Source organism: Phalaenopsis equestris, unplaced genomic scaffold (assembly GCF_001263595.1).
Source record: "Phalaenopsis equestris unplaced genomic scaffold, ASM126359v1 Scaffold000002, whole genome shotgun sequence".
Lineage (NCBI taxonomy): Eukaryota > Viridiplantae > Streptophyta > Magnoliopsida > Asparagales > Orchidaceae > Phalaenopsis > Phalaenopsis equestris.
In genome coordinates this window covers 53,795,902-53,821,110 of record NW_018164444.1, presented here as the reverse complement: position 1 = coordinate 53,821,110, position 25,209 = coordinate 53,795,902, and the positions used below count along the sequence as shown (strand labels likewise).

The following is a 25,209-nucleotide window of genomic DNA, read 5'->3' as shown; positions in this document are numbered from 1 at the left end:
ATATGTATACAAGAGCTGTTACTTGTGTTCGAACAGAAGGAGGATTGACAAAATATTTTCCTATTTCTGTTGATTTACATTAGGGATCGACTTTAAGCCCATATCCTTTTGTTTTAGTTATGGATAGTCTTACTGGACTCTTATAGGAGGATATACCTTTGTGTATGCTTTTTGCTGATGATATCCTTCTCGTGGATAAGTCGAGAGAAAATGCTCTGGAAAAACTTTAATTATGGAGGTCTAACTTGGAGTCTAAAGGCCTTCGTTTGATTAGAACTGAAATTGAATACATGGAAACTGTTAGAACTGAAATTGAATACATGGAATGTAATTTTAGTAATAGTAGCTCTAGTGACAGAAATAATCACTTAGTGGGATAGAGGTTTTGTTGTTGTTGTAGATATAATCACTTAGCTCAATTTTGCTTACTCCATCAATTAAGATTTTGCTTATAATTGTTGTCAAGCACTTGTTTGGAGCCTTTGACTTCCAAGGGAAGTGTGGAGGGCATGCCTTTTATGTTCGTTTTATTTCTGCAAGATGAGAATTCGGGGTATTTGGTTGAAATGTTCTTCCCTTGAAATGTGTGGGCACTCAATACCTTTTTCATTCCCTTGCATGTGAATTTTCCCGTACCCCTACCACTACCCCATCCCCACCCTGCCCAAACCCTTCAGCAAAAAAAGCTTTCTAAAGTAAATTCTTTCATAGGCTCTGACTTCGTTTGAGAGAGCTTCTTCATTCATAAGAGTACCATCAAAACTAGCTTCAAAATAAACATCATTATAAAGTTACACTTCCTAAATCGATACCACCGTTTGAATAAAAAAAAAAGCTTTCTAACAAAAAAAAAAAATCCTTTATTATTGTTTGTTAATATAAATTTTGTAAGGTAAAAGGCAAAAATATCCTAATATTTCTAGATTATCGAAATAGAATTAGCACGAGCTGACCACCTTGCTGTAAGATGCTCAAATCCCCAATCCGCTCACCGCCGAGGTTCCAATTCCAAATTCTCACTCTTCTGTCTTTTTTATCCCCATTTCGACGACTGTGGGAGAAAAGGAGAAGACTGTAGCAGAAAGTCGATTGGTTTGCTGAAAAAATGCAGAAGCAGACATAGGAAGAATTTGGCTAGCGGCAAGTTGAGGTGGCATCAACGGAGGTGTTGGGAAAGTTTGGAGGTATCTTTTTGGGCCTCTCTAATGTCACTCATTCTCTCCTGCCATTCCTCGATCTCACTCTCTCTATCTCTATTTTTTTGGTTTTCACTATTTCTCTCTCTCTCTCTCCCCGTTTCTGACCAAATCTCTCCCTTACAATTTCATTCTCTCTGCTCTTGGTCATCTCCGCCATCTCTCACCATTTCCTTCTCTCGGTTATAAACAGAGAAACTGCAGTACTGAACCTTTGTTTTCCCTTTTTTTTTTATTTTCATCCAAGCCACCTGCTCACAATCCAAAAATATCATTATATATATAACCTTATAATTTTATACAATTTGGTTGGTTGGAAGGCATAAACAACTTAGGTTAAGTTCTTGCATCATATACTGGTAGAATGTAAATTCACTTTTTGTTTTTATCAAGCCAACTCATACTGATCTTCTTGCAGCAAGGATCTTTAATATAATTTGTTCATTGTTCCGTGTTCTTTTTGTATATACTTTGTTTGTTACTCTTGGTCCATCCAATATTACTAGAAGTTCACTTTTTATCGCAACAGCATATGTTAATCTTCAAAAAAGATTGGCCTTACAATGGCTAAATTTTCCAACTCAGGACAGATTTATTTCATGATTACGCTCACAATATATAGAAGAAAACTGATTTTTTAATAGATTCCTCCTATATCTTTTGCTCCTTTGGGTTTAAAAGTGCCATTTTTAACTAAAATTTTGTTGTTCGATCAGGATTGAAGAGGCTGAAGCACAATGCGCACTTTTTAACTCAGAATCCTTATGTGTAAGTGGAATCCTTGTTTTTTTTTCATTAAATCGAGGTTATATAACTATTGGAATTGTTATCAGGATGGTTGTTTCACTTCTGATTCAGACATCTTCCTCTTTGGAGCCAGGACAGTGTATCGAGAAATTTTCTTAGGTAATGTCTGGAATTGACAAAGGGGTGATTTTGGAATCTAGATATCCTCTTGAAATTTATATTTTAAGGTCCCTGTTTTGATCCAAGATTCTGGATGCTAGAAAAATTTTTAATTTTCACTTTGTTAAATGATTTTTTGTTGCTATAATATGGTGGACATTGAAATAATGTTATCTATTTCTTTGTTTGATAATTTAGGTGAGGGAGGTTATGTAATTTGCTATGATATGGTGGATATAGAGAAGAAACTTGGCTTTGGAAGAAATTCACTGGTGCGTTCTTTTCTAAGACTAAATTTCAATATCGTAGCTTTTATATTGCTTTGATTGGGATCGTGGTAATAATTGATAATGATGAATGTATGCTGAAATAACTGTTTGATTTATGCTATACGAACTTTCCCATTAGCTTGAACTTCTTTTATCTTTTCATAGAAAACTATGAAGCTTTCCATGTTCAAGCTCTTTTAGGACCACTGCATTATTTTGTCAATTATTGATAGAATTTGTAGATTGAATTAAAGAACCTTGAACATATAACTACTTTTTTTCAATATGATTCATTATTATTACAATTTCCTTTCATGGAAGTTTTCTATCTTCATAATCATTTGTGTCAGGCATTAACAATAACAAATTTGTGTATAGTTCTTCAAAGCAATGATACCGGAGTTTACCCAAATCATTACAAATTTTATTGTTGAATTTAAAAATGAGTACCATGACAACTCTTCACAAGCATTAATGCATAAACAACGAACAAAGAACACATAAACAATAAAATAAATATTGAATGCAGAAATAAACTCACCACAAGGTAGAAACAGTCTTGGGATGCAGCAAATCCGGTGTGACAGCCTCGGATGCTGCTGGAAACTCGCTGGAGTGGGGCTAGGGGAAGCTGATGACTGCTAGCCGAATGCTGATGGAGGTGGTAGATCTGAGGTGTGACAGAAGAGAGTGTAGAAGCGGCTCAACGACGACTGGATGGAGTGCTGGAGGGAACTTGGAGGAGCAACGGTCTGTTAGGGAGACTAGGAGGCGCGACAAAGAAAGCATGTGATGTAGAAGGGCCGGTGCGACAGTTTGGAAGAGGAGGGCCGTGCAGCAGTGGAGGGAGGAGGTGTAGGAGGGCCGTGCAGCAGCTTGGAGGTGTTGCGTGGCTCGTTTGTATGACTGGAGGGAGTCTGGAGGAAGGTCAAACGACCAGTTGGAGGACTAGGAGTGCGACAACGACAAGGGAGATGCCGACAGGATGGCACAGAGTGGAGATACATACCACCTTGGCGAGATACAACTGCAACACCATTTTGCCGAAGGATACATTCTCGAATGAGGGAGAACGCCAGGAAGACCGCCTGGAATAGAAAAATCAACAATAAAGATTGGTTAGACCTTAGAAGATAACTTGCATAAATAGGGGAGGGGAGGGAGACAACAAAGGTAAGATCTTAGGAAGGAAGGGGGGAAGAAAAGGAACGGTTTGCAACAATTAGGAGAAGATGTGGGAGATTAGGGCACAGGGGCGGGGAAGGAGAAGCCAATGGTTCGCGTACCGAGGGGGAGGGGTGCAAGATAAGTAAACTGGACTGGTTCGGTCTAGGGAGAAGGTTGGACCGGGTTGCTCTTGTCGCGTCTAGCCCAACATGCTGCAGCAGCCCCACGTCAATCTCCCGGGGTTGGGGGAGCTTCGACTTCATTTGCCGAAGCTTGTGGTTTCTAGTAGTATGGGGTGAGATCCGCGACATTGAATGTTGCCGAAATTTTAGCTCGGTAGGTCAATTTTGTAGGCATTATCGTTTAACTTTTTAATTATGTGGAACGTTCCATCGGTTTTGGGCTTGGGTTTTTTGTGTGATCCTATGAGAAATCACTCTTTCTTAAGACGAATCCACACGAGGTCTCCTTCTTTAAAGGTTACCTTTTTTTCGAGACTTGTTGGTTTGTGCTTGATATTTGTAATTTTGTTCAGAAATTGCTCTCCTAACTTTCTCGTGGGAGTTGTTAAATTTGGTGAGCACATTTGATAGCTTCCTTGCTGATCTCTGTTGGGGGTAGAAGTGAGACCAATTCAAGGGGTGTGATCAGGTTGCGACTGTACACAATTTCGAATGGTATGTATCCTGTGGTCTGGCTTTTTGATCAATTGTAGGCAAATTCTTTTTGAGCGATAATGAGATCCCATTGTTTGAAATTTTTCTCCATGAATCATCAAAGAAGATTCCCCGGGCTCATATTAACTACTTCGGTCTGACCATCTGTCCGAGGGTGAGCTGCAAAACTAAATTATCGTTTAGTGCTTAGTTTGCTACAGAGAATTCGCTAGAAGTGACTCAAAAATTTAATGTCTTGTCGGAAGGGATGGTCCTAGGAATGTCATGTAGTTGTAATAAATATGAGTACAGTTCATCTAAGTAATGATACTGGAGTTAACCCAAATCATGATGCAGACGAGACAAATTTTATTACTGAATTTACAAACGAGTACAATGACAACTCTTCACAAACATTAATGCATAAACAACAAAGAAAGAACACATAAACAGTAAATAAAATAACACATGAGCAAAAAAAGAAACAGTGAAAGCAAAAATAAACTCAACACGAGGTAGAAACAGTCTTGGGATGCGGCGATCCCGCGTGGCAAGCCTCGGATGCGGTCGGAAACTCGCTGGAACGGGGCTAGGGGGAGCTGACGACTACTAACCTAACGCTGATGGAGGTGGAAAACTTGAGGGCTGACAGAAGAGAGTGTAGAAGCCGCTTAACGTTGACTGGATGGAGTGCTGGAGGGAACCTGGAGGGGCAGCAGTCTGTCGGGGAGACTAGGAGGCACGAAAAAGGAAGCATGTGGCGTAGAAGGGCCGGTGCGGCGGTCTGGAAGAGAAGTAAAGGGCGGCAGTGGAGGGTGGAGGCGTAGGAGGGCCGCAAGCAGCCTGGAGGGGTGGTGTGGCTCGTTTGTACGACTGGAGGGAGTCTGGAGGAAGGTTGAACGACCAATTGGAGGACGTTTGATAGCTTCCTTGCTGATTTGTGCTGGGGGTAGAAGTGGGACTAACTCAAGTGGTGTGTCAGGTTGTGACTGTACACAATTTCAAATGGTGTGTATCCTGTGGTTCCGGCTTGTTGATCGATTATAGGCAAATTCAGTTTGAGCGAGATTGAAATCTCATTATTTGATGTTTTTCCCTATTAAGCATCGAAGATGTCCAAGGCTCATATTAACTACTTCGGTCTGACCATCTGTATTAGGGTGAGAAGCAAAATTAAATTGGAGTTTAGCGCCTAATTTGCTGCAGAAAGTTCGCCAAAAGTGACTAAAAAATTAACTTCTCGATCGAAAGTGATGGTCATGATCTGACAATGTGAGATGCGTCTAGCGTCCGGTGGCAGACCGCAAAATTTGTCATCTTTGAAAAATGTTCGACAACCACCATCACGGACTCCTTGTTTCTTGCATGCGGGGAAGACCTATCACGAAGTCAATGTTGACGTCAACCAATAGTGCCTCATGTACCAGTAAAGGAGTGTATAATCTTGTCTTCTGCCCATGAATTTTTGCGATATGGCAATTCCTACGGTGTCAGACGTGCCACTCCACATCCCTCAGCATGCGGAGCCAAAAAAAATATTCTTACGAGTGCGAGAGTCTTATCTCGATCAAAATTGCTAGCCAATCCACCACTATGGTTTTCGTGGACAATGACATCGTAGTGAACTTTTAAGAATGCATAATTTGTTTTTCGTGAAACAAGTAGCCGTCCGTTTTGTAGTATGGCCCGCTAGGCTTTTTCCGACAGTGTTCTCATATTTCCTGGAAGTTTTCATCTGTCTCGTATAGTTTTTCATAACTTCAATGCCTACCATGTGCATCTGCAGGGATGTGATCAATACGTGATGACGGCTCAGAGCGTCCGCAACGCGGTTCTAATTCTCGACATTGCTTTTGAGTACGAACTGGAAAGAAGCTAAGAATTCTACCCAGGTAGTGTGACACCCTTTGAGTTTACTTTGACTGTTTAAAAATTTTAGAGCCTCATGACCTGTGAAGAGGGTGAACTCTGTTGCGAATATGTAATGCCTCCAGTGTTCTAGGGCTCTAACAATGACAAAATTCTTTATCCCAGGTGGAATATTTTCGTCGAGTCTAATTTAGTTTATCGTTGAAATAGGTAATGGGGTGGCTACCTTGACTTAGAACAGCGCCAATGCTTACGCCAGAAGCGTCACGCTCAACCTAGAATGGTTGGTTGAAATCAGGTAAGGCGAGCACAGGGGCTTGAGTCACTTTTTCCTTCAATATGTCGAAACAAGTCTGGGCTGTGACTGCCAATGTGAATTCTTTTTCGTTTCAATAGTTTTGTGAGGTGGACGGTGATAGTGCTGAAATTGCAGACAAATCTTCTGTAGGAGGCTAGCCCTAAAAATTATCGAAGCTCGGTGAAAGATTGCGACACGGTCTAACTTATGATTGCCTTGATCTTTGTTAGGTCCATTTGTATCCCCGTGCTTGACACAATGTAGCTCAAAAATATATTTGATTTGTGAGGAAGTGACATTTCTTGGGGTGGACATATAATTTTTCAAATCGTAAGAACTCGAATGTCGTCTGAAGGTGCTGCAGATGGTCTTTTTCAGATTTACTATAAATCGGAATATAATCAAAGTAGACCACCACAAATCTCTCAATATGGGCTCGAAAGACTTGATTCATTAGCTGCTAGAAAGTGCTTGATGCTTTGGGCAGGCCAAAAGGCATAAAGGTCTATTCGTAGAGACCATCATGTGTTTTGAAGGCTGTCTTCCACTTGTCGCCTGGTCGTATTCTTATTTGATGATATCCGCTGCATAAGTCAATTTTAGAAAAGGCAGTGGCTCCGTGTAGCTGATCCATGACATCATATTTTGCGGGACACAATCAATAAAATGGTCTATTTGGTATAACCGACCCTGGTATGAGGTTGATGGTATGTTGGATGTCCCGTAGTCAAGATAATATGTCTGGGAGACTATCGGTCACGACGTCTTGGAAATCGTGGAGTGGTTTAAGGTGTAGGTATCTCACAACACCTTTTAGGAGGACCACAACCAGTGCTATCGGCGTGCCGCAAATTGATTCCAGGATGGTGACATTTGATATTAGCATTTCTTCAATATTGATTGTGGCTCTCACATCTTTTACAGACAATAACATGATGCATTTTCCATCCTTTTTGAATGTGTAGGTGTTCTTGAAGCCTTCGTGTTGCGTTTTTAGGTCGAACTGTCATGGTCTACCCAGAAGAATGTGACATGCGTCCATTGGCACTACATCACACCTCACTCGTTCCCTTTTTTGAGCAAGGTGAGAGTAGGATCACAGATGTTTTTATGTGGCTAAACCTAACTTTATGACTATTAGGTGGATACAATGTCTTTGCAACTACCACCATCGATGATTAAACTATAGATTTTACCTTTGACTGTGTACGTAGTACAAAGGATGCCGTGTCGCAATGATGATGAGTTTTTTTCGGGTTCTAATTGTACGACCCTCCGTATGGCAAAAAATTCGCCTTCATCTCTGGGGAGGGGAAGTGCTTCTTTCGAACCATTCTCTGATTGACATTTCTAGATTTCCTCAACTTCCTCAACGAAACCTTTTTCAATAAATTAGACAACGCGGATGGTGCGACAATTGACAGCGATGTGGCCGTAACCGTGACACCTAAAACATTTTCGTGCAGGAATTGTCCCAAAGGAACTTCTCTTTTCGGGTTTCATCGGGTGGTTTTCATGCTTCCTGGCAGTGACTTGCCAGCTTTTGACCTGGACTTGTTGGTAGACGTGGCTTGAGGTGATGGCTTGAATGTCGATTGCTGTCGGAAGGAGTTTTGAGACTTGGCTTGCTTCTGTTATAACTCTACTTTTATTGTGGGGGTCTGAACATTGTTTAGCGTCCAATATGGCTAGAGTTGTACGATGTTGCTAATGGTGGATCTTAAAACCCCTAGATATCGGTCGATTTTGTGCTTCTCTTGCTCGAATAGGTTGCACTTCATCTGTAGTCTCTAGTTTTATGTTAAAGACATTTAATTGGCAATATCAAATAATACATAATATGAATGACTTCAATATTATTTTTTATATTAAATGTTAAATATGTGACCATTTTATTTTAACACCTTTGAAAGTATATGTATATAACAAGAACAATAATAATAATGACATAGCTATATTTATTTTCTTAGAAGTTAAATTCATTCTAGGATTGTATTATATGATCTAGTGTATATAAGGGGCTATAGTCTTATTTTAGAGTATTTGATTGAGAATTATTGAATGAATGAGTAAAATATTACATTGATGCTTGCTCTTTCTTTTTTCTCCTCCTCACTTTCTCTACGTTCATTTATTTCTCTGCTCGATATTGTTATCAAGTTGTAATTGAGATAGTCTGAAGACAATCTATTATAATTTCACTCATTGCTCTCACTAGCTCCCTTTTCTTCTTCCACACTCATTGTCTGTCGTCTCTACCATCTACGAACATGTTTAAGTGATGTGATGAATGATCCAAGGACACTGCCTAGTTTAGGCATTTAGCACAATCTTAGTTATGGTTTTGTTATTGATTAATCTAGAGTCTCATGGATATGAACGTACTAATTAATTTTAATTGTATTAATTTAATATATTTTATAAACTCTAAACTTGTTCTATTATATATTATATGCTCTAGAAGTAAGTTGATCATTATTTGATAGCTAAACTGTTTATTTTTGCTATTACCCTTTATTTTTTTTCTGCTTGTTTGATGTGACCTTAGTGCCAACTTTGCAGAGCTCAACCAGTAAATAGTTGCAAATTATTTTTTAACTACTAGCTTGTTGTGGAGTTATCGCGAAGTGGCTAACGAAGATCATTTTTCTAAATTCATGGGTATGAGTCACACACTTTTGTAAAGTGAATTGTCTCCAAATTCCAAAGAAAAAAACGCAATTTGATCATCCTAGTATACTGAAAGTTTTCCCTTGTAACCTATTTATGGAGTTGCAATCAAGTAACCATTTTTTCCATAGATCCATGTAGATTGAGACATTGTTTTAAGTTTTCATTAAGTGAAGGCCTTCTTTAGTTAAAATAATCTCTCTCTCTCTCTCTCTCTCTTGTTTTGATTATTGCTTGACTTCATATATTTGCAATCCTTTGCTGTAGAGATTATGTGCATTTTGTATTTAGCGTTGGACTTGTATTCCATTGAAGGAGTATTTTTTAAAGGCATTTTTACATTGTTGCAGTGGATAATCTAGCCAATAAGGGCAGGTGTAGTAGGTTTTATGCATCGATGTGATGTGTATTGGCTACCCCACCCTTTATGAGGGGGCTTCTTTGCCGTAAGGAGCATTGGAATCTCAATCCATGTGTGCTTAGATGTTTAAGTATGAATTAAGACTTGGTTGCTGTCAAACCATTGTCGGCCGTTTTATTTTAAAAAAGATAGAGATTTTGTGATTTTTAAAGAAGAAGATATAATTTTGTAAGATTATGTAAATAATGTAAATATAAATATGATCTTTTTGATTTTTGAAAAGTAAAATTTTAATTTAAAAATAGGTGAAACCAAACTGGTCTCACATTTTGGATAGTTTGGATGACGGAGCGCAATACCACACGTAATACATTTATCCCGAAGAATAAACATTTCACTTATGGTAGGAACTCAATCACCTAAACTAAAAGATTTGTGACATCCGTTTGGTCTGCGAACTATTTTTACATGAGGTCAACAAGTTCCCCTACCTAATATAAGGATTAGATACAATTTATTTTACCTGGGTTCCAAGTTCCCTACAGAGTCAAGCCCCTATAGTTAATTACATCATAAATGACCGGGGTCATTCAAGAAAACTCTCGATTAAGATCAGTGGTCTTACCTTTCAAATTTTAAAGTTTAGGCTTCCGCAATTGGATATGAGAAAATCAAATGGAATTAGCTCAAATAGAAATAGTTATTTTAAGGAATCCAAAGGAGCGAAGCGTAGGAGATATCACAGATTTGGGGAGAACCCCGGTAACCTCCCAACTATCCTATTGTTTGACTTTATATCTTTGAAATGATGTTATTTAATGTTTAATCTTGCAATTTATTTAGAATTTATGACTTATGTTCACATGATATCTGATCGTGCAAATAACCTAAAAAGATAGGAGGATTTATACTGTACCATACAGTAACCTCGGAATCATAAAGTGTTAGGACTTATAATTGCATAATCAGAGTTGTGCAAAAGTCTAAAAGTGATATGTGAGGGTTTACGTTGCGCTAGACAAACCACCTCGAACTCCTATGAATTGTTATTTAAACTAAGGAAAGTGATTGGTGTGAATGTGTCTTGATGTTGATAATCCATCTTGAAGTTGCTCCTCTGAATGTCCTCGTCGTGCTGCCCACAGTGTTTGCTCCAAAGCTCTTCGTAGTATCACCTCCAGGTTTAATGTTAATTTTTATATAACCACTAGGTTTTCCTATACTAAGGTATAGTGTGTATCAAAACAAATAAAGCATGCGATATATAAAAAAAATATTACATGCTAGAAGAACAGTATAACATGTTAGGAGAACAGTATATCATGTTATGAAATAAAAATGCTGCAATGTAAATCACACCTGTATATTTGGGAGGCCTGCTGCTCCTTTGAGCTAGCCATTATTCACTGTATAAACAAAAGATATAAATAAAAGAAACGTTGCTTGGAAAATTCGAGAAAATCGACAAATAAATCCACGACGAAAGAATTCACGACGAAAGACTTGGGAAAATTGACGAGTAACAATTCAAATAAAATTATCAAAACCTCGGGAAAATTTAGAGGAAAAAACCACGAATGCTTTGTCCAAAAATTTCGATAAAACATACGAAAAATTCGAAAAGAGGGGACCGCAAGCACTCTGGTTGGGGCTAGGCTCAAAATTATATATTTGTACTCGAGAGACGTTGAAGACTACTCGGTCATCCGGATGTATAAAGTCCGCCACTCCACTAGAAGGATATCCTACTGAACCTAAATTAGGAGGGTACTCCTTAGCCCAGAATTGGTAATGAACAAGTAGACAACCTAGTTGTAACATATTTAAAATTTAAATTTTAGCATGCCCATGCATTTCAGGCATACAAAAGGAAAGTTGTATTTAATTTTGTAATAAAGATATTTTTTAAAACATTGTATATGTTCTTATTAGTTTTAAGAAAAGAATAATTGTCCACGAGTTGATTACACTGTCGGACATAAGACCACCAACAACCTAAGAAGGTACTGGTCCCTCTCTAGTCTTATGTCGGTGAATGATACTTTCATCCTACAGTTCATCATGTCCAATAATTGAGTTCTGGTGTTGTAGGATGAGATATCATTCTGCTCTACCACCAGCGTGCCTTTGTCATCATCGCCCTACGCCCCAAAACAAAGTCGACCTACTTGCGATCTTACTTGATGGTTTCACATATAACAAAATGTTATATATAAGTACTTATGTATCAGACATAAACACAAAAAATCGAACCAAGTAGCAAGAAAAAAAAGAATAAAAATGGGGATGAGAGAGAGGAGGAATTGATTCACCCAAGAGACCGAAAGGATAAAGGGTGAACCAACCCTCAAAACTGTGACAAAAAGATCTGAAAAAGAGAGTCCAAAATCCTTGAATCAATCCAAAAATGATATCATTTTATCAAATTTTATAATTGGATCAACCCAAGAAAGGTATCCTTTCCAAATTTTGTTTCAAATAGATTGAAACAAGCTCAAGATTAACATGACACTGTACTCATGGCTCCATCCTTTGTATGCACTCACACCTAATCCTGAACCTAAATATAGCATTTATGTCATCCAAATTTTAATATCAAACTTCAAAAACTCTTTTCCAAATAACAATTTCATAAATCTTCAAATCCCTTCATCAATTTAATTCATATAAGCTTTATAATTTCCCAAAACAAAAATCATTAAAATCCTTTCACATATCTCAAAGATAGGAGAAATTAATCAGTAGAGGGTGGGAAACACCAACCTGAAATAATCCATGAAAAAAAATCATCAATTAAGGCTCACGGATAAAGGGGCAGCAAGAAAAAGACTCCCACTCGAATTAAACTCCAGCCAAATACAACCTGAACCACAACAGTAAGGGTCACGGGTAAAGGATAACTAGAGGAAGAGATTCATCCCTTAGGCTCACGGGCAAAGACAACAAGAGGAAGGCCATAAACATCAAGGAAGGCTCACGGCCAAAGCAACAAAAAAAGAAATCACCATAAGTAACACCATTACAATGTATTTGATATACATAAGAGAGTGAATGGACAAGCTATTATAGATCATTAGGACCGAACCCGCTTTCATCCCATAAGGCATGACAATGTTCAAATTAAACATTCCCACATAGAGTTAGACATTGAAATTTATGAATTTTGGGAGAGAAACTTGATTACCAATAAAAACCTTAGGAGAAGGAGCATTAAAGAGGAGGCCCCAACCAAACCATGCCTAACAAAGGGGTCAATCCGAGCTCAAGGAATAGACCAATCAATAAAAAATTTCAGCCAAACATAAATCACCAAAAAGGAGCCCAAACCGAGCCTAAGAAAGGGGCAAACCGAGCCCAGCACAGGGGCAAACCGAGCCCAACACAGGGGCAAAGAAATGATCCAAAACAGTAAGGGATTCTAGCCAACATAAATCACTAACAGGAGCCCAAACCGAGCCCAAAGAAGGGGCAAACCGAGCCCAGCACAGGGGCAAGCCAAGCCCAACACAGGGGCAAACCAAAAAATAACATCCAGCATTTACCCATTTCAAAAGAACTAAAACCGAGCTCAAAGAAGGGGCAAAAACCGAACAGCAAATGGGCAAAATCAAGCCCAACACAGGGGCAAAACGAGTCCAGCCACATGGGAGGGCAAACAAAAATATTTCCAGCATTTACTCATTTCAAAAGATCTAAAACCGAGCCCAAAGAAGGGGCAAAAACCGAGCAGCAAAGGCGCAAAATCCAGCCCGACACGGGCAAAATTGAAACCACATCCACCATAAAAAAAAAAAAAAATTGAAACTAAATTCCAACTATTTATATGTTTTAAAATGATCCAAAACCGAGCCCGGTTTATGGGCAAAAATAAGAACAATGATTCCAGCATTTATCCAGCCCTGCACAACTAAAACCGAACCCAAAATGGACAAAACCGAGCAGCATAGAGGCTAAACCGAGCCCCAAGATAAGAATGTTTCAGCTTTTTATCAAATGGTGATAGGCAATAGGTAAACATGAATAAATCCTTTTAGAGCCAACCTTTTCCAACATTTATTCTAAGCATGAATAACAATAATAAAAGCTTTGATAATTTCTTCTAACATGCATTTCTAGAGGGATGAACTTCATTTCCAAGCTACCAATTTAATGTTTCCAAGTATGTCAAGCAAAAAGAATAGAGGCAGCCCATACATGCTTTCCTTTTACTGAATCTAACATGTATCAATGTCTAAGCTTCAGAATAAACTAAGCCATGCTTCCATTAATTTTTGTAAAAGGATAGAGATACCTCAAAATGCCATCCTAAATAAAATAGAATAAGAAGAAAGGGAAGAATACCTCTTTTCAGCAGATTTAAGATAAAAAATTGAAAGACAATTTCAAGAAAACCAGTCCAAGAGAAATATTCCTCCTAAAGATTTCAAGAAACGACAACCACAAATGCTCCACACCATAGGCACCCGAAAGTATAGCTTAGAGAGGATTTTCGGCAAAGTAAACGACAGCTTAGAGAGGATTTTCAGCAAAGTAAATAGCACTCCACGAACACCCCACACTCCAAGCGCACGAGAATCAGATTTTAGAGAAGATTTTAGCAGAGTTTTCTTTCATAGAGCCTCCCACAACAAAAATACAGCCTCTCCTTTCTCTCCAAAAATTTTCAACAACCCAAAACAATGTTTTATGAAGCTCTTTTATATGCAGAGAAGAGAGGGGAGAGAGCCACCAACCACCGCTTCATGGCCGAATAGAACAAGAGGGACGGAATCGACAAATAAAGAGGGAGAGCGTACAGCCTCGAGGAGGAGAAGCGTCGGCCAGCTCATCTCCTTGCGATTGGAGAGTCAAACGGCTGCCGTGCCACGTAGAGAAGGAGAAGAGACGGAAGGGGAAGAGTGTTACCGTGTGGAATCCGCCGTGGAGCTAGGGCACGGGCGAGCAGGCGAGAGGAGCGGGGCGAACATCGAAGTATCAAGCCGCGGGATCGAGCCATGGAATGGGTCGGATGAGGGCTTAAGTGCGTGGGTAGAGGGGAAATAAGGATTCAAATTATAATTTTAATATTATAAATAATAAAAATATAAAATATTTAATATTTCTTAAAGATAAAATTGAATTCACACTTTTTTGTGTCAAAACATAACAAAATTGATGTCTATTTTAGGTAATTCTGACGTTCCGGACGCGTTGGCGCAATCCGTTTCACCATCAGAAGTCGTTTTGACGAATTCATTGATTTGTGCGCAATTTTGCTTGTCAGAAATATGACAATATGAGTGTCTTTTCTTGATAAAATTGGTATCCCGAACGCGTTGGCACAGTCCATTTTGTCGTCGGAGGTCGTCTGGAGAAGTTTTCTTTTTCACCCATTCTTTAGGCTCAATTTAAGTTCAATCTTGTGCAATTTAGTGAATTTTGTGCATTCGGTGTGTGTATGTGACGACAAAGTCCTGACGAGATTTTTCTATGACTTGAAATCCTATTGGAACTTCTCCCTGAGTCTCCACATAATAGCCCTTAACCGCTCGTTCATAAGACGATTGTTTTGAGACCATAAATGCTAGACATCACAGGAAAGGAAAATAGGAAGGGGCTGGAATTTCTAAAAATGGCGGGTCCCAATTCTAGTTTTCTAAGATGGTTAATAGGAACTCTTAGAGCTAGATCTTAGGATTCTAAAGAATAATGACCTAAAAAATGAGGTCAACAACCATATAAAATTATTTTTTTTTTCACAACTAGATTTACTTGCACCGTGCACTCGCTTGATTTGCATTGTTCCATGATTATATGTTGAATAAATTGTTACATGTTTGCTCGTCATTATACTCAACCTTAGCATGTATTTGTATAACCATCGTCATACATCATGTGGACATTATTGTTTGGTGTTTGCCATACTTGATTAATCATAGCTTATGTAATTGATTGTATCTATCATTCTTATGCATACTTGGTATGATGCTCACACATTTAGCTCTCAATATCTCAATACCATATTAATCACATTTGGGTACACTTTCTTTGTGTGATTGGTTTGATATTATCCAATGTACTTATTTTGTGGGATTGAATTGGAAGAGTTGCAAAAGAAAGTTTAGGTATGACTTTCCACGTCTAATCTACCTCTCCCTCTTTGAGTTTCTTGGCTCAATACCCATGGTAGATGCTCTTATCGGAGGAATTTTTTTAAAGTATAAGGGACCATGATTTTTTTCATAAAATTAGGATCGGATCACTTAATTTGAGTTTTTAAAACAACCAAGAGTTATTTGTTTTGTAGAAAGCCTTAAAGACTTGTCTATTTCCGTTTTTAACCCTCTTCATTCTTGCATATATTGGTTAAACAATTCATATTCTTCAGATTGCATTGGCTCTCCTCCTTGGCAGTGACTACTCTCATGGAGTCTATGGCTTTGGTCCTGTAAGTTTTAAAATTTTTAGCGTTCAAGTTTGGAGCAAATTGCATATTCATCATATTTTAGTATTTCACTTAAGATTTATTTTCTATTGTGAACGTTGCTTGGGTTTAATGATCATCAGCGGCGCCTTTGTTTGTGAAATTCAACTCGTGCAGGAAACATCTTGCCAGCTCGTTAAATCAATTGGAGACATTAACATTCTGCTAAGAGTTAAGTCAGAGGGATTAGCGTTTGCAGAAAAGAAGTCCAAAGCGAAAGCGACTGTTAAATCTCTAAATTGCAACTTCGATAAGGAAAATCTTATATGCTACAAACAACCTAATGCGGGTAGGAAGCTTTCACTATTCTTTTCTTTCCGATTTAGCTGATATCATTCTTCAAATTGTTATTTATGTTTAAAATTTGCCTTAATGTAATCTTCCATGGAATATTTTTATTACATTTTTTATATTATGTAATTCTGTTTAGGTTACTACAATTCTTCAAATGATCAAAGAGAGGTCTAGGTTTGAGAAGTAAAAATGCGTACTTTTGAGTACAATCTTTGTTTGCAAAAAATTTTGATACCTTCCAAGTTCATTGTGATGTATATTTATAGGCTTGAATGTTGAAATGGCTTCTCTGCTCAAGTAGTTTCCCGTTTCAGTGTACTGAAGTCTGAAATTTTCTTTTCAATTGCTTAGTTTGTGTAACACTGCCTTGAAGCAAAGCCTAATTGAACACCAATATTGTTGACGATTTTGCTTGGTTATATCACATATTTCCTAAACATATAAATATGTTATATTCATAAACTTTTAATCAGAATTAGTGCTGAGTACCTTAATTTTCTGTCAAACTCCGGCATTATCGTAATATTGACTTCTTATGCAGAACGTGAGAAGAAACTGGAACCAAATGACAATGTACTAGAGATTATAAATGCTTATCTAAAACCAAAATGTCACTTACCTGATTCAGAAGTTGTGCAGAGGTACTAATTACTAGATAGGGTCCCTCATAATATTTTGTGTATATGTATGCATCAAATGGACTTTTTTTGTCTTCTTCCAAGAGGAAAATGATTTCTCTCTTTCTCTCTCTCTCTCTCTCTCTCTCTCTCTCTCTCTCTCTCTCTCTCTTTTTGCATTTGTCACTTTATACAATCTTTATACTATAATGTTATCATTAGTTATGATTTATAACATTTAAAATTATTTTTTGACCAAATTCATCAATTTACATCCCGATTTAGTCATCCATTCAGCATGTCAAGTTTTACTTGCAAATTTTGTCACTCAATATTATCCACTATGTGTATCATGATCAACTCATGTATTTATAGTTTGAAATCATAATTACCTTCTTATGCAATTGATGCCATCCATTTTGAAAAATTTGATGGCCTTGACAAAAGGTCAAATAACTGGAAAAAAGTTTGAAATCATGTTCCTCTAGTTTTAATTATGTGTATATTGGATTTTACGATTGTTAGGCCATACAATAGGAAGTCTTAGAAAACCTCACCGAAATGTTTTACCCGAAAATTTAATGACAGCCTCTTCATTCACATTTTGGAGGTTTCAAATAGATGCCAATAGACATGAAGGAAAACCTTATAAAGATTCTAACTCACCAAGATTTTTGTTCAATGCAGTTGTTGAGTTTGCTTGGGTGAAGATCAAAGAAGGAGCTCATTGAAACCACCAAGGGAAAAAATTTCAAATGGCCAAAACTGAGTGGTTCTTCTTCTAGCCACCAAGGGAAAGAAGGAGCTCCCTTCCTCTCTCTCTCTCTCTCTCTCTCTCTCTCTCTTTCTCTCTTTCTCTCTTAGAGGACTTGGTTTGGTTTTGCTTGGCTTGGATTTGCTTGACTTTTTTATGACAAACTATAAGAGACTATTTATAGAAACCAGGAGAGCGGTATGTGAGATGTAGTAAGTGGGCGGTAGGTAGGAAGGTAGGTGAGCAGTAGGTGAGATTTTTAATTAGAGAACTAATTAATAGCAATTAATTAAATTGCGGTGGACCGGGTCTCCACGTTTCCCAACAATTCTCCCACTTGGAAACTGGGACACTGGCTGCATCACCTACCTTTTCCTGAAACATGATATCCTTCATCTCTGCAACTCAAAACCCCTGTCTTCATGCCAGAAGACCAACTAAAGTCGAGAACAACTTCAGCTTCTCACAAGTCACACCCTCAGTTGACATATCACCGTCAACGTAGCCTCAGTCTTGTACCACTTTGTACCACTAAGCTCTTTCCTAGGTTACTCATGTATCTGCTTACAACTCCCACTGCATGAGTAATATCATGCCCCTACTGAAAGTCTTTTTCAACAAGTCTAGGATTGTATCTCTTACTGTCATCAATCACAGTGTTCACCCGGTATACCACTCTCCGATGAAAGTTCTATCAGCTCCCAAGTCTGATTCCTTGGCAGGGAACTCGTCTCCATCTCCTTGGCCAGCTCCTATTTACTCGAATTCTCATATTGCAAGATTTCTTCATAGCTCTGTGGTTCTCCACCATTTGTCTGTACAAAGTCCAGTTTTCCAGCCTTTGGTGCTCTGCCACTTTTCAGGAAACTAACCTTTTGTTTTCTCATAATGTACCTCTCACTCATGTGTCATCGTCTGAGTAAACCTGTAGTCATATATAGTGTGTTAGTTTTCTTACCCTGAGCCAGTACTAATGCTCCTTTGGTAACCTTACAGGTGTTATCTGAGAACACCACCGAATGACCACCCTCATTGAGCTGCCCAAGAGAGATGAGGTTTTTCTTCAACTTAGGAACGTGTCTGACCTTTTGCGAAGTTCATTTGTTCTTTTTAGGGAGTGCAATATCAACGTCTCTCATCCTCACCATGTCCAGAGCTTTTCCACCAGCCAGATATACATTCTCAAAGTTACCTACAACATGATTTTGCATTAACTACCGGCAGAAAAATGTATGAAAGGAAACCCTTAAATCTAGTATTTAGTCATCAACAGAACTGTGAACTGTCAGCAATAGCGCATAATGTATTTCTTCAGTTATAACATTAGCGGCATCATTCTTCTTCTTCTTAGGATCCTGCAGTTCCTTTTTATGTGTCCAGCCTTGCCATAAATCCAGTAGGTCGCCTGCTGACCAGACTTTGATTTTGATCTTCCTCTGTTTGAGTTCTTGTCATGTGTGTTTCCTCTGGAATCAACATTCAGTGTAGAACTTGAACCCGAGGTCTCGCCAGAATCTTTCAGGCACACCTTCTTAGCCAAAATCAAATCACGAATATCATAATATTTCAGTTTGAATTTACCTACAGAACTGCTAACTGCAATCCTTATGACTTTCCAGTTATTTGACAATGAAGCCAACAATATCAGCGTACGTATCTCATTATCAAAATTAATTTCAACAGACGACAATTGATTTGTGATAGTATTGAAATCATTTAGGTGTTGAGTAACAGAAACATCTTTTGCCATTTTCAAGTTGAATAACTTGTTCATCAAATACACCTTGTTATTCACCGATGACTTTTCATACATACCTGATAAAACCGCCAAGAGATCTGCTTTAGTCATCTCCTTAATGACGTTGTGGGCAACCGATCTTGACAGAGTTAATCGAATAACCCCCAGAACCTGTCGATTCAACAGATTTCATTTCGCCTCGTCCATCTTTTCTGGTCGCTTTCCCAATAGCGGAAGATGAAGTTTCTTCTCATAGAGATAGGGTAGTCCTCTATCTGCATCCTCCAGTAAGCAAAATCTGTGTCATTGACCTTCTCGATCTCCGATGTCATCACTTCGTCTCCGTCCATCGTTCTTCCTTAGATTCGAACCTAAGGCTCAGATACCAGTTATGAAAAATAGAACGAGAAAATTGCACGCAGAAAAACACCAGAGCGACACCCGGATTTACGTGATTCAATAAATTTGCCTACGTCCACAGAGCTGCAGTTGATTTTATTTTTCAGAGGAATTTTATTTGTTGAAGAATTACACCGTCGAGCACCTCGACGTTTATAAGAAAACACCGTCGAGCACCTCGACGTTTACAAGAAAATCTTCATTTCTTTCTCTCTCTCTTCCTCTCTTTCTCTCTTAGAGGACTTGGCTTGGCCTTGCTTGGCTTGGCTTGACTTTGTTTTTTTATGACAAGTGATAAGAGACTATTTATAGAAACCAGGAGAGCGGTAGGTAGGAATGTATGTGAGCGGTAGGTGAGATTCTTAATTAGAAAGCTAATTAACAACAGTTAATTAAATTGCGGTGGTTCGGTGAGTGGAAGGAGTTGCAGGAGTGACGTCAGGGCTCGACAACAGCTGGGAATGCAGAATCGGCGCTCGAGGAGCCTTGGGAGGGATATCTGGAAGTTGCGGGATGATGCTCAAAGGGAAGGTTTGATTGACTGGAGGGTGTAGGGGCGACCGACAGATGGGGAGGTCTGCATCGGCAAATCGATTAGTTGTTGGGGGCGATAAGTGAGGGAGATGGGCGGCCTGCTTGTGGCACTGACATGAACTACTATCAGCTAAGGCAAGCAGGGAGGTGTTCGACTGCCTGTCTGTGATACAGGCGGGTTTTTCGAATTGCCGAGGCGAGTAAGGAGGGGATCGACAACATGTCTGTGGGCACTGGCGGAACCTGGAAGTGACGGGGAGGCGAGCAAGGAGGGGCAACGACTTGTCTGTGTGAAGAAAGAGTTGTTCGTGGGATCCGACAATCGTTGAGGGCGAGTAGAGATGGATTCTGGTCTGTCTGTGCGGAGGAGGGGGCGTCGACCACTGAAAGGAGGAGGAATGGATCGATCTGAAATAAAACACCACCTTAAGTGAGGTACAACGGAAGCACCTCATGCCGTCAAATACAATCCTTGCTAGAGGGAAGGCCTTGACGACACACTTGGAATAAAAAATAGACAAAAGCTGCTTAGCATTCAACACACTACTTTTATAAATAAGATGGAAGTAAATGATATATTTGGTAAGTAGGAGAATAAATAAGAAATCAAAGAGGGAGGAATAGAAAAGGTTGCATTTTGAAACGAGGGCAATCAAGGAAGGAGGGGGAAATAATTAGGAATTAGGGGAGGGGGAGGGGGGCGCAAATTCAACCCCCACAGGGGTCTGGTCCAGCACGGAGGCTGGACCGATTTTCTATTTGAGCTGTCGGGCCCCATGAGAGCCTCGCGTCAGTCTCCCAGGGTTGGGGAATTTTTAACCTTATGCGTCGAAGCTTCTAGGTTCTCTAAGTATGGAGGAGATCATTGACATTGAATGTAGTCGAAATTTTTGAGTTCTCGGGTAGGTCAATTTTGTATAGGTGTTGTCATTCAACTTCTTAAGTATGTGAAATGGTCCATCGGCTCGGGGCTTGAGTTTGTCACATGCTCGTATGGGAAATCATTCCTTTAGCCGTATCCACACGAGGTTGCTTTTTTGAAATTTTACATTTTTCCTGAACTTGTTCTCTTATGCTTGATAATTGTGGTTTTGTTTCGTAATCGCCGGCCCAACTTTCTCGTGGAGTTGTTGAATCTGGTGAACACGTTCGATAGCATTCTCACTAATGTTTGATGTGTGAAAGTGGGACCAACTCAAGGGGTGTTAGCAGGGTGCACCTGTACAATTTCAAACGTAGTGTCCCGTAGTCTGGCTCGTGGATCTATTGTAAGTGAATTTGGCTTGCGCAAGAATGAGATCCCATTGTTTGATGCTTTTTCCTACAAAGCATCACAAAAAATTCCCAAGGCTCCTATTTACTATTTTAGTCTGGCCATCCGTTTGAGGGTATGCCGCAGAACTGAATTGAAGTTTAGTGCCTTATTTAACCCAGAGGGTCCTTCAGAAATGGCTCAGAAATTTGTTGTCTCGATCTAATGTGATGATCCTGGGAATGGCGTGAAGTATTACGATCTCTCGGAAGTACAAATCGACGATGAAAGATGCGTCGACGTTCGGTGGCAGACCATGAAATGCACTATATTTGAGAAACGATTTACAACCACCATCACAGAGTCCTTGTTCCCTTGTGTGCAGGGAAGTTCTACCACGAAGTCCATGCTGGCGTCGACCCATGGCGCCTGAGGTACCGGTAAAGGAGTGTATATTTTTGTATTCTGCCCGCGGGTTTTAGCAATATGGCAAATAATACATTGTTGGGGATGTAGCTTCACGTCTCTCGTTGGTTGACGCCAAAAGGGGTGCTCTCATGAGTGCTAGTCTTATCCTTGCCAAAATGGCTGGCCAATCCACCACTATGGTTCTCTGGAATGATGGCCTCTCACTGTGAGCATCAGAGAATGCATAATTTATTTTGGTGCAACAAGTAGTCGTCTGTTTGGGAGTACTACCCATTAGGTTTCTTTCAACATTCTTCCTTGTTTTCCTAGAAGTTTTCATCTGTCTCATATAAGTCTTTTATAATCTCAAAGCCTACAACTTGAGTCTGCATGGTTGTGATCAGTAGGCGACGACTGCTCAGTCTTTCGTGACGTAGTTCTGACTCCCGACTTTGTAATTTTAAGTTGCTAGGAATTCTAACCACGTGGCATATTTTTTTAGTTTGCTATGACTGTTTAAGAATTTTAAAGCTTCGTGATACGTGAACAAGTTGAACTAGTTCGTCAGTAGATAATGACTTAAATGCTCTAGGTTTGGACACTGGCGTAAAATTCCTTGTCGTTGGTTGAATGTTTTTGTCGCAGTACTCATTTAGCTTTTTATTGAAAAAGCTATTAGGTGACTACATTGATTGAGTACTGCTTCAATTCCCATGTTGGATGCGTCACACTCAACCTCGAATAGTTAGTTGAAATTTGATAAGGCTAGAATTGGTGCCTGAGTCACCTACTCTTTTTGGGCGTCGAAGCTAGTCTGAGGCATGACTGTCTAAGTGAATTATTTTCTTTTCAACAGTTCTGTGAGGGGAGGGGGGGGATGGTAATAGTGCTTATGTTCTTCACAAATCTTCGGTACAATGAGGCTAACCCAAAGAATTATCATAGCTCAGTGAGTGATTGTGGTGCGGTTTAGCTCGCAATGGCGTTGATCATTTTCTAGTAGATTTGAATGCCTGTGCTAGAGACGATGTACCCAAATAACATACTGGGCTTGTGATGAAGTGACATTTTTTCGAGTGTGCGTATAGTTGTTCGGCTCGTAAAACCTCAAATGCCACCCGCAGGTGTTGGAAGTGTTCTTCTGATTTACTATAGACCACTATCGTTGAAGTAGGCCACTTCAATTTTTTCGATGTTAGGACGAAACACTTGATTAATCAGCCGCATGAAAGTGCTAAGTGTGTTTGAAAGTCTGAAAGGCATAACTGTTCATTCGTAGAGATCATCTCGCATATTGAAGGCGGTCTTCCACTTGTCTCTTGGGTGCATTCTTATCTTGTGATATCCACTGCGCATGTCGATTTTTGAGAAGACGGTGGCTTCATGCAACTAATCTAAGAGTCGTTGAGGAGTGGTATGAGAAACTGGTATTTGATGGTAATTTTGTTAACGATGCAGCTGTCAATGCACATCCGTCAGGAACCGTTTTTCTTTGGTACTATAAGGGTGGAGACAGTACATGGACTGGTGTTTTCTCGGACTAATCCTTTTGTAACAAAATTTTGAACCTGACGTTGGAGCTCCTTGTAATATGCGGGTCACAGTCTGTAGATGGGGCGATTTTGTAACACCAATCATGATATGAGATCTATGGCGTGTTGGATGTTCCTTAGTGGTGGTAAGACGTATGGAAGGTTGTCGGCCGTGTAGGATTGGTTGTAGACATGTGGGTTTTTTATTCTTGGTGTCGGTATCTCTTAGGAGGACTAATGCAAGGGCAATTTGTGCTTCTCAAACCGACTGTAAGAAGGTGGCTCATGAGACTATCGAATCTTCTGTGTTGATGATGCTCTTTGCATTCTTGACAGGTAATAAGATGATGAGCTTCCCATCATTCTTCAACGTGTAGGTGTTCTTGAAACTGTCATGCTGAGTTTTTCGGTCGAACTACCACGGCTTTCTCAACATAATTTGACATGCGTCCATCGGAACCACATCAAACGAAACTTGCTTCTGTTGTTGATCGTCGATTGAGAATTCGAGTAAGTACTGCTGATCTACGAATATCTTGTTCCTCTTTTTCAGCCAGGTGAGAGAATAGGATTGCATATTTTTTTTGTGGCTAATCCCAAATTTTGCACCATAAGGGTAGGCATGTTGTTTTCACAGCTTTCAACGTCGATGAATAAACTACAAATTTTGCCTTTACCATGCACGTGGTGTGAAAGTTGCTGAGCTGAAGCCATGGCGGGTCTCTTTCTGGTTCTGACTGCAAGACACTTCGTATAACCAACATTTTGCCTGTCTCATGGGAGTTGAAGTGCTTCTTTTGAACTATCTTCCGACTCGCTTCCTCTACTTCTTTGATGACGCCTTTTTCATTGAACAAGATAATTCAGCTTGTGGGACAATTGGCAACGATGTGGCCATAACCGTGGCACCTAAAACACTTTCGTGTGGGAACAATTCTCTGACATCACTTGAAATGGTATTGAAATGGTCTTGTCGGTTGGTGTGGCTGTTGCTGTTGGTGATGGTTTGAAGGTTGGCTACTGTCTGAAGGCTGTGACTGGCCTGTTTTTGTTGTTGTTCTATCTCTAATGCTAAGTTCTGGACATCGCCCAATGACCAGTAGGGATGTAGTTGAACGACGTTGCTAATGACACTTCTCTGACATCACAAAATATGTTTGAATTTTTTTTCAGGCTTGAACATGTGCGGGACACAATTCAAGACCGTATCGGACGCGAGCTTAACACAATTTCAAGAAAATGGGGCACGATAATTAGAAAATTATAGATATACATATAACCTTAATTAGACTTCATAGTCAAAACTATCCCATCTTTCGTCATGTTGAAGCTCCCCCTAATATTCGTCAAAATCGAGAATCGAAGGTGCATCCAATACTCGTCCAAGCCGAGCATTAGTAATTCTCTCTTTGTAATCATAAGATTTTTTAAATTTTAATAGATAAGTTGAATGAATTATTTTGAAACATATTATGTCTAATTGTAAAATATATTTCTTATAAGCATGAAATTCTATAATATAAATTAAATTTATGTAGTTAAATTTTATTCTTGCATAATTTGTATTGTGATATTTTTAATAAAAAATAATGAAAAAAATATTTTTTTATTTTAAAAATTAATTAAATATAAAAAAATGTCAATGACGTGTTGTGCCATTTTATTTTCAATGATGATGTGTCCCCATATCGTATTGTGTTGTATCCCTGTATCCGTTTTTGTACTTCATAGTTAAGAAATAAAAGAGGGAGGAATAGAAAATGCAATAAGTTGAAATGAGGCCAACGTAGAAAGGAGGTGTAAATAAGTAGGATTAAAGGGAGGAG

At 39.1% G+C, this 25,209-nt stretch overlaps 1 protein-coding gene across 1 annotated transcript in view; it reads left to right on the top strand.

The window, feature by feature from the left end:
* The window catches only part of LOC110022488 (flap endonuclease GEN-like 2), a 42,701-nt gene that overhangs the window by 9,015 nt on the left and 8,477 nt on the right, over positions 1-25,209 (top strand). The window contains exons 5-10 of the mRNA XM_020721488.1: positions 1,913-1,964; positions 2,030-2,102; positions 2,301-2,374; positions 15,760-15,819; positions 15,973-16,144; positions 16,691-16,790. Coding sequence (XP_020577147.1) covers positions 1,913-1,964; positions 2,030-2,102; positions 2,301-2,374; positions 15,760-15,819; positions 15,973-16,144; positions 16,691-16,790 — 531 coding nt within the window. The remainder of the gene's footprint in view (positions 1-1,912; positions 1,965-2,029; positions 2,103-2,300; positions 2,375-15,759; positions 15,820-15,972; positions 16,145-16,690; positions 16,791-25,209) is intronic.